The sequence below is a fragment of the Syngnathoides biaculeatus genome, chromosome 17 (genome assembly GCF_019802595.1).
Source record: "Syngnathoides biaculeatus isolate LvHL_M chromosome 17, ASM1980259v1, whole genome shotgun sequence".
NCBI lineage: Eukaryota > Metazoa > Chordata > Actinopteri > Syngnathiformes > Syngnathidae > Syngnathoides > Syngnathoides biaculeatus.
In genome coordinates, this window is record NC_084656.1 from 17,716,175 (window position 1) to 17,733,515 (window position 17,341).

The following is a 17,341-nucleotide window of genomic DNA, read 5'->3' on the forward strand; positions in this document are numbered from 1 at the left end:
GACAAACTTCTAATGAGGATTTGACAGAGGATGTGCAATTTTTATGGAGCGCTCGGGACTGCATTTGAGGGGGAGATTTGAAACAGTCCCAGAACTGTTTTGTATTACCACCACACTGGCACGGCTTCCCACAGAAGCTTCCGCATGTTCGTGCTATTCAAATAAAAGTTAAGGAATCAAATCACGTTATTATATAATAAATTAACGCTAGCGCTAACAGGGCCGGTTAAAATAAAACTTGCTGGTAAATATCACTGAGACACGCCAGTAACACAGCAGCATCACGCTAGCACAGCGCTAACAGGGCCGGTAAAAGTCACTTCCTTGGCACATATATTCCACCGGTCTCATTCGTACCTTTTTTCGCTTGAGTGCCCCCTTGCGGCCGTTAGAAAAAAAACTCACATATTAGCCACATCACCGCATAAACCGCCGGGTTGAAGGCATGTGAAAAAAGTCGAGGCTTGTAGGCCGGAAATTACGGTAATTTAATAAAAATGAAGTACTGCTATTTATGAAGGGTGAGATATTTGCAATTGATAACATCCTGAGTTAGGCATACAAAGGGCTACAATTACACAAGTTAGGGATTGGCAACATTCCACTGTTGGAAAGGGTGCGTAACTGACGAAAAATGTATTCCTGCTACTGTAGTTTTATCACTTTTACGTACATTGTCTTTCCGAGACACTCAGATTAATAACGCAATTGTGTATGTTTTCTTTGGTTCTTCCGTGTGTGTGTGTGCCGGGGCAAAATGGAAATAGTAAAGATAAGCCCTATCTGCAGATGCAGACTTAAAAGTATCTCGGCTCTTTCCCATTGTTACGACGCCGCAGAGGGCACACAGACGAGCGCGCGTTGTTTACTAGGCGCTTGTCGGGGGCCTCATCAGATGCTCGGCTCACCTCGAGTCTGCTTTGCATTCCGTGCAGACGCCGGCGGACGTGCACCTCGAGCACCTCTCGCCGCATTTCCGACACATATTCGCATCTGCAGGGGGGGGAAAAAAATCAAACAATAACACCGCCGTTATCGAGACGTCTTACTCGCTCGCCCTCGCGCTCTTTTTCTCCTCCTCTCGCTTTCTTTGTGGTACGCACATCCAGGTGACAGTTCTGAGGTTGGGGGTTTGAATCCTGTTTGCATCTTCTCCCCATGCCTGCCTGGGCATTCTTCCCACAAAAACATGCATTGAAGGCTCCATGAAGACACTAAATCATTTCTGAGTGTGAATAGTTTCTTGTCTCGGGCGCATTTTTGCAAAAGTGAACCACAAATTGCGAGGTCAACTCTTTTGTCTTCATTCTAAGAAATGAACAAACAAACCTTACAGTTTTAACAGTCTGATTGCTATGTTATAAAAACAGCAAAAGCACATGTTTTTTTTTTTAAATGGAAAAGACTATTTAAACACCCCCCGAAGTTGTGTTTACACCTAAAATAATAGTTTTTCTTGTGCAACTCTGATCAGGGATGCAGATTAAATATTTCAGTGTTCCTACAGTGGCGACAGAACCCAAATACTACAAACTACAACTAACCAAATGATTTATTTATTGCAAATAAATCATTTATATTTCAAACTTAAGATGCATACATAAAATATTCATTCTGATAATATTACACATTATTAAACTAATCATGTATTTAATATACTATTTTTTATATTTATTTTTCATATAATATTTTAATATTATATATATTTTTAACTAATTTTCTGAATTACATTTATTTATTAAAGAAGTGTAGTAGAATATTTTTTTCATATTTTATGTAAGTTTAACTGTTGCCCTGCCTGATGTAAATATCCAACCATCCATTATCCAAGCCCCTCATCCTCACAAGGGTCACGGGAAAGCTGGAGCCTATCCCAGCTAGCTTCGGGCGAAAGGCGGACTACACCCTGAACTGGTCGCCAGTCAGTCGCAGGGCAGACATCGACACCATCACTTAACGGGAATCGATCCCACGCTGCCCGCACCAAAGTCAGGCGTGTGTGCCACTACATCATCAGTGACTTGATGTCAATATCAGATAAAATATTTTTTAAATAAATTAATTCATTCGAACTAGACTCCAAGCCATTGGGTTAGCAGTCAAAAGCAGTTTGTCACATGCCATTCGTGAGAGAATTGCAATTTGTCATTCTTGTTAAAAAAAACAAACAAACATCGAGGCCAGAATCCCAACCGTGGTCCAGGAAGAAGCCCTCCTCACAGACGGCGGTGCAGGTGTCGGCCCCCTCGGTCAAGTGATATCCGGCTAGACAGGAAGTGCACTGGTCACTGCGACTTCCTGTGCAACTCTCGCAGGTGGCGTAGCACCGCTTGCAACGCCGCCGATCACCCCAGAATCCCCGCGGACACCCGGACACGCACGTTCTGTTGAGACCGGAACGTGACGTGCGAGTCTTTAAGGAAGTACGCGGGCTGCAGGTAGAACCGGTCACGCTAACCTTGTGTTGTTTTTCAATTTAAGGAAATAGCGGGCGCATGTGACGCACTGGCGAGGGCCGGGACCGTCGCAGCCGTCATCGCTGCACTCTGGGTCGCAGGGTCCTGTAAAGCACCAGATGTGCATGGGCCATTTTCAATGAACTTCTCAAGAAGAGACGATGACTTCAGCTAAGGCGATAAAATAAAAATAATAAATATTCTCTTCTCAGTGAAATTAGAAGTGCTGAGGGACTCAAATCACATGACTTGACTTGACTTGACTTGACTCAGACTTAATGTGGAAATATTTTTCCACCGAGAGTCCTAAAATCATATCATTCGAATGTTTCAATCTTATCTATGTCACTAGTGTAGAATCCGTCTTCCCATTCCAGTCGTGAGCCAGCTTGTGCTCTCGCAAGTGGGTCTTTTCCACAGAGGCAACCAATCAGTGGGGAAATGGGCGGTCTTAACCAAATATGGACAAAGCGGATACAGAATTGGGTCAAACAGAAGTACCTGTGAGAGAGGTCTTTTTTGGACACCCGGATGACCTACTAATACCTTGTTGTGATTTGAAGTCCAGTTGACACTTTTACAACAAGTCAACGAGTGAGACTCACTCTCTGGATGTCTAAATAGTCAAAATACACAACGTTTAAGTTGCAAATTTTAGTGCCCGGGACCGGGCCAAAACTTAAAAAACTGGACTACGACTGGGTGTTACTGAAGATCATTATTGGATTCACTGGCTGCGATTAAGTTGTAAAGTATGTCGGCTATGCATTTATTTGAAAAGATAGTACAATAATGGACAAAACAGTGGTTGATGTAAGAAAAACTGAAATAAATGTCCAAAAAACTATGCGAGTATGTTTCAGGTATCATTCTTACAGGCTTAAAGCTAGACCGCTCAAATGCGTAAGTAGAATTTGTGCTCTTCATGGCAAGTTTCTCGAAAGCAGATGTGATCGGAACCCGTTCTTCTCCGTCTATCTAGGGGTACACACATTTGTTTACGGGGTGCTTCACATTGAGGATTCAGAGCATATTGAGCGTAATCACAGCTGTTATTCTTTCCCACTAGCAGGTTTTGGCCACCATATAGAATGTGGTGGTAAACCTAACTTCTGGACAGTAGTTACAAAGTCCTATATTTAGACCATTAGTGGACCAAACACACCAGTGTATTCTTCAGCGAAGTCGGCGTCCTTCGGTACGTCAGCCGACCGCACCGGCCTGCGCTGAGCGGGATACGGCGGCCGTGCGGTGCCGTAAATCACCAGAGACCACTCGTCAAGTCTCCCTGCGCAACAAACACGAGAACAGAGAACAGAAAGTGATGAGAAGTGCGCCCCCGTTGAAGTCCGCCAACCCCACCTCGTGTTTTACGAAGAAACAAGTTCACCCGCGTGAGAGTTTTCCCTCCCTTGAGAGGGAGAGTCACAGATGTTCAAGGTCCATTCCCCATCCGCCCGTTCCCCCCAGCAGTGAGTTGTCATGAATTCCCACCGGTGAAAACCCTCAGTGGAGTTGTCGTGAGGCCTAAATGAAAAATCAGCATCAGCGCACAACTGCTGTTCTGCATCATACACACACATCCTGGCCCACGCAGTCTCACAGGAGGTCTAATAAGTGCTAACTCCAAACTCCCTAATAAGCGGATGCTCTTAGATGCTCCAGCTAGTTAGTTTATTACTGAGATAGCTAGAAAGTTAGCGAGTTTCATGAGTTGGTTAGTTTGCTTGTTACTTCGTTAACCACCACCTAGTAAATAGATCAGTGTCTGAAATTGTTACCTAGCTAGTTTGACCAGATAGCTACTTAGGTAGGTGATATTTAGCCAGTTGTAATTGTTTAATTTGATTTATCAATTTGTTAGTTGTCAAGCTTATTAATTTTGTTAACTAGTTTTATTAGGCAGTTCCCAAGTTTAGTCAGTTATTTACCACTTTAATTGATTAGCAATGCACAAACTAGCTTAGTGGTTAGTTTTATTGAGTTAGTTAGAAAGTTTCCTCGTTTGTTAGTTCGCGAACAAATTATTTAGCCAAGTATCCAGTTACTTCATGTGTGATGAGTTAGTTCAATGAGTTGGCTTCTGGGTGTTTAGTTGGCTAACTTAGTTATGCTATAGCTAGCTTTCCCAAAAGTTGAACTCCCTAGTTTGTTTTCTAATTAGTTGGTTAGTTTACTAAGAAGTGACTTAATTATAAGTTCATTTAATTAAGTTAACTAGCTAGTTTGACTGGCTTACCAGTTGCTTATCGCATTTTTACTTCAGAAGCTGGTTAGTTTAGATTACAGCTAACTAATTAATTATAACTTGTTTAATTATTAGTCAGTTGTCTGTTAGTTTGCTGCTCATTTGCTCAGTTTGCTATACGATTTAATGAGTAAAGCTACTTTATTTCGGTACAGTTGAGATAGACCAACTGGGAGCTGAGTTAGTTGTTAACTGACACGATAGTTATTTTGTCAGTTAGTTAATAGATGACTTCAGAAACAAAAATTTGACTTTACAGTTTGTACTGCATACTGAATGTACGTACAGCAGAACTAAAATATTGGGAAGACCAAAATATCTTTTAGAGACAGATAAATCTTCCCCACCAAATTGAAGGATTTAGCACAGCGGGGTTTAATGCCTGCAGGATGACGGTAATGGGTCACACAGCATGAGGAGAGAGCAAGAGATGGTACCTTTTATCGAGAAGCTGTGACACGGTGCCTGAGGGCGACGTGAGCGCAATGGAAAGGTCGCCACGGCGACAGCAAGCCACTGTGACACGCACCACCACGTGCTCCACGAAGGCCACGTGCCGCCGCCGTCGGGATGAAGCCGAGCAGCCGGACGTCTCCAGCACGGATGTCAGCGGCCTTCCCGCGGCCAGAATTCTGCCGCCAGGTTGCGGTGGGACCGACGGTAGGAAACGGCTCAGGGTCAGACACTCAGCAGACACAATCTCATGATATGTAATTCTGCAATAAAATTTCAGCCATCGTAATAAACAGACCTACAGTTGTAATCTAAGTTGTAATCGGAAAGAGATCATTTAGTTAGCTAATTAGCTTCCGATTTGAATTCGCTAGCTACTTAGCTTGTTTTTTACCAAATTATTAGGTAGTTTAGTTTGCAAAATTCAGCGTTAACTAGCTAGCTTAGTTCGCGGATTCGATTATGTAGTTAGATGACTAGCATAATACCTAGGTAGTCACCGAATTTGTTGCTCCATTAGCTTGAGTCACGAGTTAGTTAGCACATTACTTAACAGGTCCGGAGTTCAAAGTAAGGAAATTTGTGAGTAAAGAGAGAGCAAATCAATACTTCAGTATGTACAGCAAAAAAAATCGAGCCCTTCCAACAAGTGTTAAAATCCGATGATTCATGCACACGCAAGGAGGTTTGTAATTGACCCCTCCGTGGATACTGCGCAATCCGCGTCACTGACCAATCAGAGGCCAGAGATCTGCATAGACCAAAGCCCGTTTTTGCTCCCGCCATTTTCTCTGACAACATTGAATGGTCCAGTATAGGTTTAGTTAGCGTTTTATCGCGTATTTGGGTTATTTAACAAAAAATATGGTGAAGCGGTGTAGTCACGAACTTTGTAATAGTGACGACAGGTATCCTGAAAGGCTAGTTGGTGGAGTTCGATTCGTACCCTTTCCAAAACCGAAGACCCAGTACGCAAAATGCCTTCGATGGATCAAACTTTGTGGAAGACCGCATCATCAACTAAATCCATCTAATATCAACCGGAACACATATGTTTGCACGAAGGTATGCCCTGTATTTGATTTTCAATAGATGTCTCGTATAAATGAATTCGAAGTTCTTCGCTAGCATAACACTGCTGCGTGTGAACGATTGACACACTTTTTCTTTGTTGAGCGATATTTAGCGATGATCGGACTGCACAAACGTGTCGCTTTCTTGCCGGCTCGCGGCCGAAGCTTAACCAGATATGCACGCAGATATGCCCTAAATTTGATTTTTAATACACGTATCGTATAAATGAATGAGATGTTCTCCGCTAGCATAACATTGCTACGTGTGAGTGATTGAATGAAATCAAAAGCATGGCGTCTCTCTCAGTTAAGAATGTATTGTATTTAGAATCTATAATATATCGTTGATTTGAATGAAATCAGAAGCGTGGAGTCTGTCTCAGTTCAGAATATATTGTATTGTATTTGCCATTTTTACTGTTTGTCTTACGTGAGCCCACGTGGCGTGACGTCACTTCAGGAGGCGTGGTTAAGTGCCCTGTACGGAGGGGTCAATTGCATGTAGATGCCACAAGAAGGCAGCAAACCATCCATCCATCCATTTTTTTAGCCACTTATCCTCACAAGGGTCACGGGGGTGCTGGAGCCTATCCCAGCTGTCAACGGGCAGGAGGCAGGGTACACCCTGAACTGGTTGCCAGACAAACAACCACACTCACACTCACACCTCGTCGCAATTTAGAGTGACCGATTAATATTGCTATTTATATAGCTGTAATGTTGTTATTTTTGGGATGTGAGAGGAAACCGGAGTTCCCGGAGAAAACCCACGCAGGCACGGGGAGAACATGCAAACTCCACGATATATATTTATATATATATGCTGTGTTTCATTCTGTTTGTTCAGTGACATTTTTGTTTGTTAGCGCGCTGGGCGATTGTTCTCATGCAATGTCTTTTGACTCATGAAAGGTTGTAAGGCACTGGTGGTGTATGATGTCATCGTACCTCTTTAACGGAGTGGGCGCCTCAACCGTGCACGCACTCTGCGGGGGGACCCGCCGCCATCGCTTGGCCCGCAGTACCATCCCCTCGGCATCCAGCAAGCCGAAGCCATACAGGTGGCTCACTGACACGCACGCACGCACGCACACTAATTAGACGCCGGATAAAAAAGGTGCTCTAGTTTCACGCCGCACCCCCTCCTGGGAGTTTGTAGGCGTTTATCGCTGCCTTGCGCGCAGTCTCATCAGTGTGTATGTTTCACTTATTTCCCTGGAAAAACAACCCAAAACGTTTTCCAAAACATTACTTCCCAGTCTTGCTAATTAATATTATATTTGAAGTGGGAAAGGAATTTATTCTTTATATATACAGTACACTGTATATGTGTGTGTGTGTAAGATATCTAGAATAGTCATTGGGACGCTTATTGGCTAACCAAAGTCATTGAAAGCCTCGGACATTGCGAGTCTGTAACTCCACTGATGGTATATTATTAAAAATGTAATTAAAGTTAAGTAATTAAATGTGTTCCGAACGCGAGCACAGGGTTCATTCAATTAGAGCTGTAGATAATTACGAGGGGGGGGGGGCTTGTCGAAGTCCAACGCGTCATCACAGTGACAGAAAACGTATCACGTTAAGGTTAAAAATAACGTTCTTTTTTTTCTTATGAAGACATTTTTGGTGTCATATCTAGGAATATTGGGGCTCCATTGCAAGAAGCATATTTAGTTGTCAGAGAGAAAGAAAAAACACAATACTTTGGTTACTTGTTCCATTACTTGGGTAGCCTGCTACTCAGTTTTCATATTGGTTATCAAGCAAGTCAGCTAGTTTAATTATTTAGTTTGTTTACAAGCTAATTTGTTACCTAGGCAGTCATATGCTTGAAAAGGAAGTTTGGGTTTCAAATGAGTATTTAAAGTTAGGTTTAAGGTTTCAAATTAAGGTTTTAAAATAGGATTAGGGTTTCAAATTAGGCTATTAACACAGGGGTGCGGTAGTAGGGTTACAAGCCTGGTTTAGGGTTTTCATATAGAATTTGAAGACAGCGTTAAGGTTTCAACAGATTGTTAGAGTTTCAATGTCGGGTTTTGAGATGAAGATGGGGTTTTAAATTAGGGTTTGAGATAAAGTAAGGTTTTCAAGGTTGGGTGAGGGTTTTGCTTTTTGTTTTTAAGATGGAGTTAGCGTTGCAAAGTAGAGTTTCAAGACTGGGTTTGGATTTCAAATTAGGTTACAAACCTGGTTTTAGGGTTTCAAGTTAGAGTTAGGACTTCAAATTCCTGTTTCAAGACCAGGATTGGGTCTGAAGGTAGGGTTTGAAGACTGTGTTAGGGTTTCAAAGGAGGGATTGCATTTTTTTAAGGACAGCAAAATGATTTTTGTTGAAGATTTAGAATTTTAAATCTGATTGCGGCTTTAAAGTTAGGGTTTCAAGATGGGGTCAGAGCTTCAAAGTAGGGTTGTAAGGCAGGGTTAGTATTCCAAAATCAGCATTCCCTAGTAGGAATCTTGGAATTTCTGGAGTTGCTGTTCCTTTGCAATTAGATAGAAATGTAAATGTCCAACGAATTTCATGTCAATTGTTGAAACTGTCACGGGTTCATTCTCTTTTTCAAACTTTCCGGTGGGGCGTTACCTTTGTGTCCGGCGCCATTCATTTGCCAGTCTGACGCCGCAAGCTGGCGAGTATCTGACGTCTGAACGATGATGTGCTGGAGGTCTCTCCACGTGAGCAGAGGACTGAGAAAAGGTGGAACAGAAAGTCACCATACCAATTAATTTCCTTACTAAGTTAGTTAGTCGGACAGTCGTGAGCATACTTGGCCTCCAGGCTGAGCGCGATGATGCCCGCCGCCGCCGAAGCGGAGAGGGCCGGGTCCCATTTCGCCGGACCGCAGCTCTGGTGATGCGCCAACACGGGCTGTAATTAATTGTCTTTTCTCTTTGTTGGAGTAATAGCATAGACACTCTTTTGATGGTGAAATATATATTTTTTTTTTTTTAGATAGAGCTGACTCTAACTTCCTATACATTTTTTAGCATTCACCAAATTTCCATACAGTAAACCTATTTTCAGTCTTCTTTACAGCTTCTACTCACAATCTCATCTGCGGCGGAGGCTGCGGCGAGCGTGGACGCGCATCGCTCCTGGTTTTCGGGCTGGTTCTGGAGGACCCGGCCGCCGCCGCTGCTGATGGAGATGGTGTAGATGCTGTTGCTGTAGCCGTCACATGAGCAGTGGTCGCCTCTGTGACCCCCGCTTCCCGCCGCCCAGACGTAAACGGAGCCGCGCCCGTGTCGGCCCTGTTGATTAGAGCGGCAGACCGAGGCCATTCATTGTTCGCCATCCGAGTCAACGAGGGAGAAAATGTCCTTGGAACTTTTTTTTACAAGCCATCCTCAAAAAGGGGCCGCCTTAAATTTCCAGGTCGCACCGTGGGTGGACAGTTAAATGCAGGTAAACATCCTTCCATCCATTTTCCGAGGCGGTTATCCTCACAAGGGTTGCGGGAGTGCTGTAGCCTATCCTATCTATCTTCGGGCAGTAAGCAGGCTACAACCTGAACTGAATTTTGCACCGCAGATGCAGTCTCTTCACAGATATTCTGCGTTGCGTGCAAAATATTTAAAAAATTCAATGCAAATTGAAAGCGCACGGAACTTTCTCTTGCAATGACCGCTCCTCCGCCGCACTCTTTTTCCTAGTTTACCTTACACCCCCTGCTCTTAAAGACGTACACTCGTAATTACAAATGTTACAGTACTTACGCAGCCCATCAATGTGTTTGATAATGACAGCGTCCAGCAACACAGTCTGGGCAACGTAGAGCAAAGACGAGCTAGACATGCTGCTCATGTTTACTTTCGATATTAATGGAGAAAGTTTTAAAAAATGATGTTTTAAGATGCAATAACTGTCGGAGTATGTGAATAACTGAAGAAAAAGTGTTTAAACTGGACGGGATTTTCTTTCTGCAATTTTAAAATTCCACCTTGGCACAGCCTGATCCAGGATGAAGGCACAGACAATACAGTGCTAATTCTGTATTTTAAATTTTGGAGGCAATATAACATTAACTTTGCTGAAAAAGTCTGGGCACCCCTGCTCTAACCTGTTGTTCCACCATCTACAATGTACTACTTCTAATAATTTTGTGATCCACAGTAACATGTCTTTTAACACAAAAACAACAAATAAACTTGCAAATTAGGCGACTGTGTGTAGAAGTGTTTGGAGCTGAGTGAACAAATCAGTTTGAATGCGAGGAAATGCAGTTTATTCTCACAGTTTGAATGCCATTCTTTAAAGCGAGACGAGTCAGGGGTCCGGGTCCGTCCACAGTGGCGCCGTCGTCAACCGGCCCCCAGCTGGCCAAGTAGATGTCAACATATTGTGGTTTGAAGCTCAGCGCCTGCGCCTCTGCCACGTCTGTCACTTCTCCGTCCGGGACATCCAGCATCCGGACGCCTACCGGTGTAACAGCCGCATGAGGGTCAGATTAGGAACACTTCTAAAATCTTTTGGTGAACTCACCTCCGATCCTTGTGCGGAAAGCCACTCCAGCGGTGCACGTGGACTGGTTTGCAGACATGGCTGCCGCCACCATTCCTGCACAACGAGTCCCGTGACTGCAGGGAGAAGGAGGAGAACATCAGAACGTGAGCCGGGGATGCATATTGTATGAGAGTGGGTGGTGTGGGGGCTATTTCCGTTACATCAAACCAGTGAGAAGACAGAAGTTGAAACGGAGATGAGGATTTGCACATTCAGTTATGCATGCAATTACGGAAGAATGGGGAAATAAATTGGAGCATGAATTAAGTGTAAGGGTCAGGGTGGCGGAGGAAAGCCAAATAGGAAGAAGTTCTCACGAGTTGGCAGCCGTCACGGAATAACTCGCCGACGGATGTCGTTCTTGTCCGTTCACATCAAAACTGGCGAGAGCGTCCTGGGCGAGATTGGATTATGAGGAGCGGCGCATAACAAGATGCCAGCAGCTATCCGTCTCCGTTTCATCAAACCAATCCCAAAGAGCATTATTCACCAGTCCGCCCAGCGCCTAAGTGGATCAGACGTCTAATGTCCATTCCAATAGTCCTCTCCAAGCATTTTGGCCCAAAAGCTATAGCATGGCTGCCATATCTGTCTCGGTTATGCACTTTTATACTAAGAGCTGCGCTAAATTGATCATGATTAATGTACCCCCCTTTGCCTCCCGAGAGCATCGCATCCCATCCCATCCCATCTAGGGGGTACTTACGTAATTTGGTTTCAAGTCTGGATGCTCTCCATCGAGGCCATCATCTAAGACGGACACAACCACGCCCCTGCCGGTGTAGCCCCTCCCCCAGGCCCCAGCGATGTTCATGGGGGGCCGGCAGCCTTCGGAGTCATCGCTGCAGAGCTGCGGAGCGAATAGCAGCACATCCAAATTAGTCGCTGCGGGCGAGGAACAAGTGTAGATTTATTGAAACATCATAAATACAGCCATTATATCCGTTTTGAATATTATAATCTGAATTTTTGGAGCTCTTGCATTGACCATTTTCGAGAGTGTGAGGTTACTTGCCATCAAAGCGTACAAAATAAAGGCTGTTACTTTATAAAACAGTTCTTTAAGTTTACATTCCCCTCTGGAGATTAAAAAAAAAAAAGGGACAGAATCTACTATAGCGTCTGCTTCGACAAAACAATGACAAGCGGCGGTCGCTAAATAGCCCCTTTATTGTGAAAATGAAAAATTGAATGTAGGCAACAGCGCGTGTCTCGCTCATGACTTTATCCCCAGACACACTGCAAAATCTTTTTTTGTCGTGTTCTCCGACTCAGCCATCCAGTTACATATCATAGACACCTTCATAGTCTAACAGACAGTCAGAGCCTAGAAAACTCTTATAACAAGGAATGCCTACCTACCTAGCTACCTACCTACCTAGCTACCCACCTCCCCACCTACCCTTATTCTGTAGCGAGCAGCTACCCTGCAGTTGCCTAACATGCATTGGTGTTGGAATTATAGCTTCTTTTTCTTTCAGCTTGTCCCGTTAGGGGTCGCCACAGCGTGTCATGTTTTTCCATCTGAGCCCATCGTGTGCATCCTCCTCTCTTAACACCCACTTTCCTCATGTCCTCCCTCACAACATCCATCAATACCATCTGCGAACATCATGGTCCAAGGGGATTCCAGTCTAACCTCGTCTGTCAGCGTATCCATTACGACCGCAAACAGGAAGGGGCTCAGCGTGGAGCCCCGATGCAGTCCCATCTCCACCTTCAATTCTTCTGACACACCAATGCCACATCTCACCGCTGTCCTGCTGCCCTCATACGTGTCCTGTACTATTCTAACAAATTTCTCCGCCACACCAGACTTGCACATGCAGTACCACAGTTCCTCTCTTCCTACTCTGTCATAGGCTTTCTCTTGGTCCAAGGTCGTAGCAGCTTAAACAGAAGGCTCTGACCAGGCCGATTGTAATTCAATAAATCCTGCTGATTTTGGATGTTGCGAATACTCGACGTTGAATGCTCCTGGCGACGACTTCAGTGAACTAAAACCACCATCTGTGCAACCTGAATGATTGGATGAGTGAGTGTCTTAACGTACGAATGTGATTGGATGAGTGTGAGTGTCTGAATGTGATTGGATTACGATTCGGAGGAGTGCAAATGATGACGGCAAGGAAAATGAGTGAGCGTGCGAGCTTGTGCCTAGAGCTGAAAGTATGCATAGCGAGTTGACATCGGAAAAAAACCTATAAATGATGCCACTAAGATTCACTCACATTGTACCTCCGCTTGTACTCGTTTAAGTGTTGCAAGCAGGTCTGGTTGAGGCGGTGAAGAGGATCTCCACTTTGGGAGTTCTTTTCGCAGGAGTAGAAAGTTCTTCTCACTCTTTTCCCGATCGCCTGCTGTTGGAGCCATTCCACCTTAAAAACAAACATTTACATTTTTAGGGTCCGTAGTCGATATTGTCAATAAAATGACAGTGCTTCTTTTCAAAAATATGACGCCGAAAATAAGCAGACAAATGGTAATTTAGGCTTTGCCAAATAAACTTTGGCAAATATTCGGAAGAACTCGTGTTATGGGCAGATATCTGCCGCTAGTCAATCCTGTACCAGGGAAGGTCGGGATCCCGTCACTGTACCTCCGTATCCATGGCGACGTGAACTGTTACTGCGTTGTTGGGTGCCGTGGACCGCGCGGCCATCCCGTGGTGGCGAAAGATGTGATGATTTCTCAGCGCCCCGATCTGGGCACACAGAAATGGAAAGTCTTTTGGGGAACATATTATGGAAAAGTGGCGTTATGTGATGCCCATGCATGGGGGCTAAGAAAGCCACAGCGCCTGAATCACTTTTTGATTCTTCACTTCGACAAAAATCAAAGATTTGTTTTGAATTTGTGGTTAGGGTTAGGTTATAACGTATATTAGCTCCCTCTATGTAGAAGAATGGGAACGATGACACCGGGGGATTTCCCAGTAAGCGTCTGCTGCGTACCCAGAGTTCCCCTGTTAGTAATGCATGCGCATTAATCACAAGGAGACTTTTCAGCACGGGGGAGCGCTCAGACCGTCACACCGACCAAATCGACAAAATATTAGCCCCTGACCTCCAGTGAATGGAAATCTGGATGCATCAGCATACCAGGAGATTTTGGATAGGGAAAAACAGTTTGAGCATTACCCGTTCCTGTTCCAACATGTCTGTGCACCAGTGCACAAAGCAAGGTCCATAAACACACAGAGGAGAGATTTTGGTATAGATGAACTTAACTGGCCTCCACACAGTCCTGTCCTTAAAGTGATAGCACACCTTTGGATTAATTTCAAGTGGATAGAGAGCAAGGGCTTCCCGTCCAACATCATTGTACGACCTCACAAATAGGCTCCTTGAGGAATGCCGGAAAATTCCCATAAACACACTCTTAAACCTTGTTGAAAGACTTACCAACAGCGTCGGAAAGCACATCGATGTAGGATGTTAAATCACTTAAAATTATATGTGATTGATTGTGAAGGCAGGTGAGGAAATACACCCTAGTGCCGTCCCCGAAAGCGCTCTAAATGTGGGGTGAGCATGCGGTTATTTTGGGTGAGACTAGAACACTTGGGTGAATCATCGTAGACAATAATTCCGGATCCTCGGGGTATTTTGCCTAAAGAAAGTTAATAAGACGCCCGGGAACCATTTGAAATTGTTACAGAAAATACATAATTAAGTCTCTAGGTGACTCATACGGCGCTAAACAGCTGATAAATTACCAGCAGTCTGGTAACTGTACACTTGAGAGTCGTTTTTCCACGCTGAGAAACCTGAGCTGCGACTCCGCAGCTTGGAGACGTCATCCAGTAAGGAGCTTTTATTTCAAGCAGCTCAGCAAGGTCGTGTAGTGAAAACATATTAAAAGGATAAGGGTAATAAGGAGGCGGGTGACGAGAATAAATTAGAAACTCTAATTAAAGATGGCAGATTTAATATCGATTCCTGACCTCTTTCATATCGGCCGCACAAAGGCATATTTTCCCAAAGGTTTTAAAATAACGGGCAAACGCCCATTTGCTTTTGTGTTAAAATAGTGATTACTATATCCATTTTTGTGGTCACTGATTAATGCACACTTTTTACTTTTTGGGTATTGTACCTCACATGCATGGTGGCGGTTTTCTATATGATTAAAAGAGTGGCGGGCCTGCCGCTTTGAGGTTAACTGCTGTAATAATTAATATTATACGGCGCAGGGAAAATAAATGGGCGCGAGAGGTGAAAGACGGCGTAAATTAAACACGACACAAGTGTTGCCGTCGACGTAATTAAACTAATATTTTAAGTGAATTCCACCGCGGCTTACGGCGACACTTCATTACCTCCTGATATTTTTTTTTTTTCAATGTATTTTATCATCCGCTGGTTTACTGCAGCTGAACGCGGCAGCTTCGACTGTCACATTTGATCAATGTTTTAGTACTTGATACCCCCCACCCCGCCCGGTTCGCCTCCCCCAAAAAGGATAATAAATATCAGCCGGCCCAGGCAGATGTTGCACAGCAAATTGCGTAGAATACATTTTCATTTACTGCTCCCCGTCCCAAGATACAATTTACGGTTGCCTCTTGTGTAATAAATGTTGTTTTATATATGATTTGGCACTGTTTGTGTTTTCAATGCTCAGCAAACCACCTCATTGGGAACAACGTCATAGGAACTGATAAACAGTGATGAAAATAAGTATTTGAACACCCTGCGATATTGCAAGTTCTCCCACTTAGAAATCATGGTGGGGTCTGAATTTTTCATCGGAGGTGCATGTCCAGTGTGAGAGAGATAATCTAACAAGAAAAATCCAGAAATCACAATATATGCTTTTTTTTTTTAATGACTTATTTGTGTGATACAGCTGTAAATAAGTATTTGAACACCTGAGAAAACCAATCTTAATATTTGGTACAGTAGCCTTTGTTTGCAATTGCAGAGGTCAAACGGTTCCTGTAGTTGTTCACCAGGTTTGCAGACACTGCAGGAGGGATTTTGGCCCACTCCTCCACACAGATCTTCTCTAGATCAGAAAGGTTTCAGCTCCTTCCAAATATTTTCTATTGGGTTTAGGTCTGGAGACTGTCTACGCTAGGTAATCCTCTCCTTAATACAGTGCAGTCGTCCTTTCCCATGTGCAGAAAAACACCCCCAAAGCGTGGTGCTACCACCCCGTGCTTCACAGTAGGGATGGTGTTCTAGGCATGGAACTCATCATTCGTCTTCCTCCAAACACGGTGTCTTTGGACAGCTCTTTGGTCTTGGCCATGTTTCAAGTTTGAGTCTTACTGATTGTATGGGGTGGACAGGTGTCTTTATGCAGTTTATGACCTCACACAGGCGCATCTGATTCAGGAGAATACATGGAATGGAGGTGGATTTTTAAAGGCGGACTAACAGGTCTTTGAGGCTCAGAATTCTAGCTGATGGACAAGTGTTCAAATACCTATTGGCAGATGTATCACACAAATCGTTAAAAAAAATCATACATTGTGATTTCTGGATTTTTCTTTTTAGATTCTCTCTCTCTCACAGTGGAGATGCACCTACGATGAAAACTTCAGACCCCTCCATGATTTCCAAGTCGGAGAACTTGCAATATAGCAGGGTGTTCAAATATTTATTTTCTTCACTTTAAGGGCTACATCTGTATGTACAGTATATGTATACTTTGCATACTGAGCCCTGTTTCTAATTTTTCAGTATTTCAGATCAGAGGTTGAAATTTTCTACTTACCTGCCCCATGTATGTGAATCCATATTTCTCCGCGACCCTGGTCGCAGATTTAACACCTCCGTTTATCCTTAGGGCCCAGTCGTTAGTGTAGATGGCGGCTTGGTAAAACTGAAGGAAGGTTCCAATCCCCAGTGCCACAAAAAGCTTCATTTCCTCACGTTCACGCACCGTCCCTGCTAGTGTTTATCATCGTTTGAAGTTGTAAAACACAACTTTTTCTTCCATTACCAGATCGTATCAGACATGCTTTCTACGGGGAACCGGACTGGACTGGAATGGTCACTGGGATCAACCAGGTGTCAGATGGCTGGCCCAACATGGGCGACAGGTATCAACACAAACACACACACAAGCTCAGCTGTGTGTTAGCAGCTCAAAAGATGCTATTTTCACCGTGTAATCATACTCATTATCGTGATATGTTTTGTGTAGTTTTTACTCTCCAAAATGGTGGATAAGACATTCGCTCAACAATAAAAATGTCCATCTGACTAAATCTCCTTGATCAACTACGGCGCAGGTGTCAAACTCAAAGGTAGTGGGCCAGAGATGGCCCACGACATCATTTTACGAGTCCAACTAAAGCAAACGTGTACAACTAGTAGCGTCACTACTTAATCATTTGTTTTCACGCATTTAGATTTTTGTTTCGGTGTTATGTGATATTATTAAAACAGGGTGGCAGGCTACTCATGTGGTCTTTAGGGGGGCTTCCATAACGTTCATCAACAATAAGTGCCAGGGAGAACGTGAGTCACAAACAAAGGTCCGGCGTTAAATGTGGATTTTGCGCTGTCTGCATTTCACACGCCCACTGTCGCATCTCGGAAGATGGAAAATTTGCGGGTCGACATCAGGGTGCGAGAAGTGTGCGTTTGAT

General features: G+C 43.9%; 1 protein-coding gene across 1 annotated transcript in view; it reads right to left on the minus strand.

Annotated features, from left to right (window-relative positions):
* The window catches only part of LOC133491146 (proprotein convertase subtilisin/kexin type 5-like), a 34,159-nt gene extending 17,548 nt beyond the window's left edge, over positions 1-16,611 (minus strand). The window contains 17 exon segments of the mRNA XM_061802048.1: positions 909-993; positions 2,194-2,384; positions 2,459-2,561; positions 3,622-3,744; positions 3,847-3,983; positions 5,142-5,336; positions 7,179-7,299; positions 8,818-8,921; positions 9,002-9,081; positions 9,282-9,485; positions 10,469-10,650; positions 10,717-10,811; positions 11,055-11,131; positions 11,444-11,587; positions 12,969-13,115; positions 13,337-13,441; positions 16,462-16,611. Coding sequence (XP_061658032.1) covers positions 909-993; positions 2,194-2,384; positions 2,459-2,561; positions 3,622-3,744; positions 3,847-3,983; positions 5,142-5,336; positions 7,179-7,299; positions 8,818-8,921; positions 9,002-9,081; positions 9,282-9,485; positions 10,469-10,650; positions 10,717-10,811; positions 11,055-11,131; positions 11,444-11,587; positions 12,969-13,115; positions 13,337-13,441; positions 16,462-16,611 — 2,243 coding nt within the window.
* Positions 16,612-17,341: the final 730 nt, after the last annotated feature.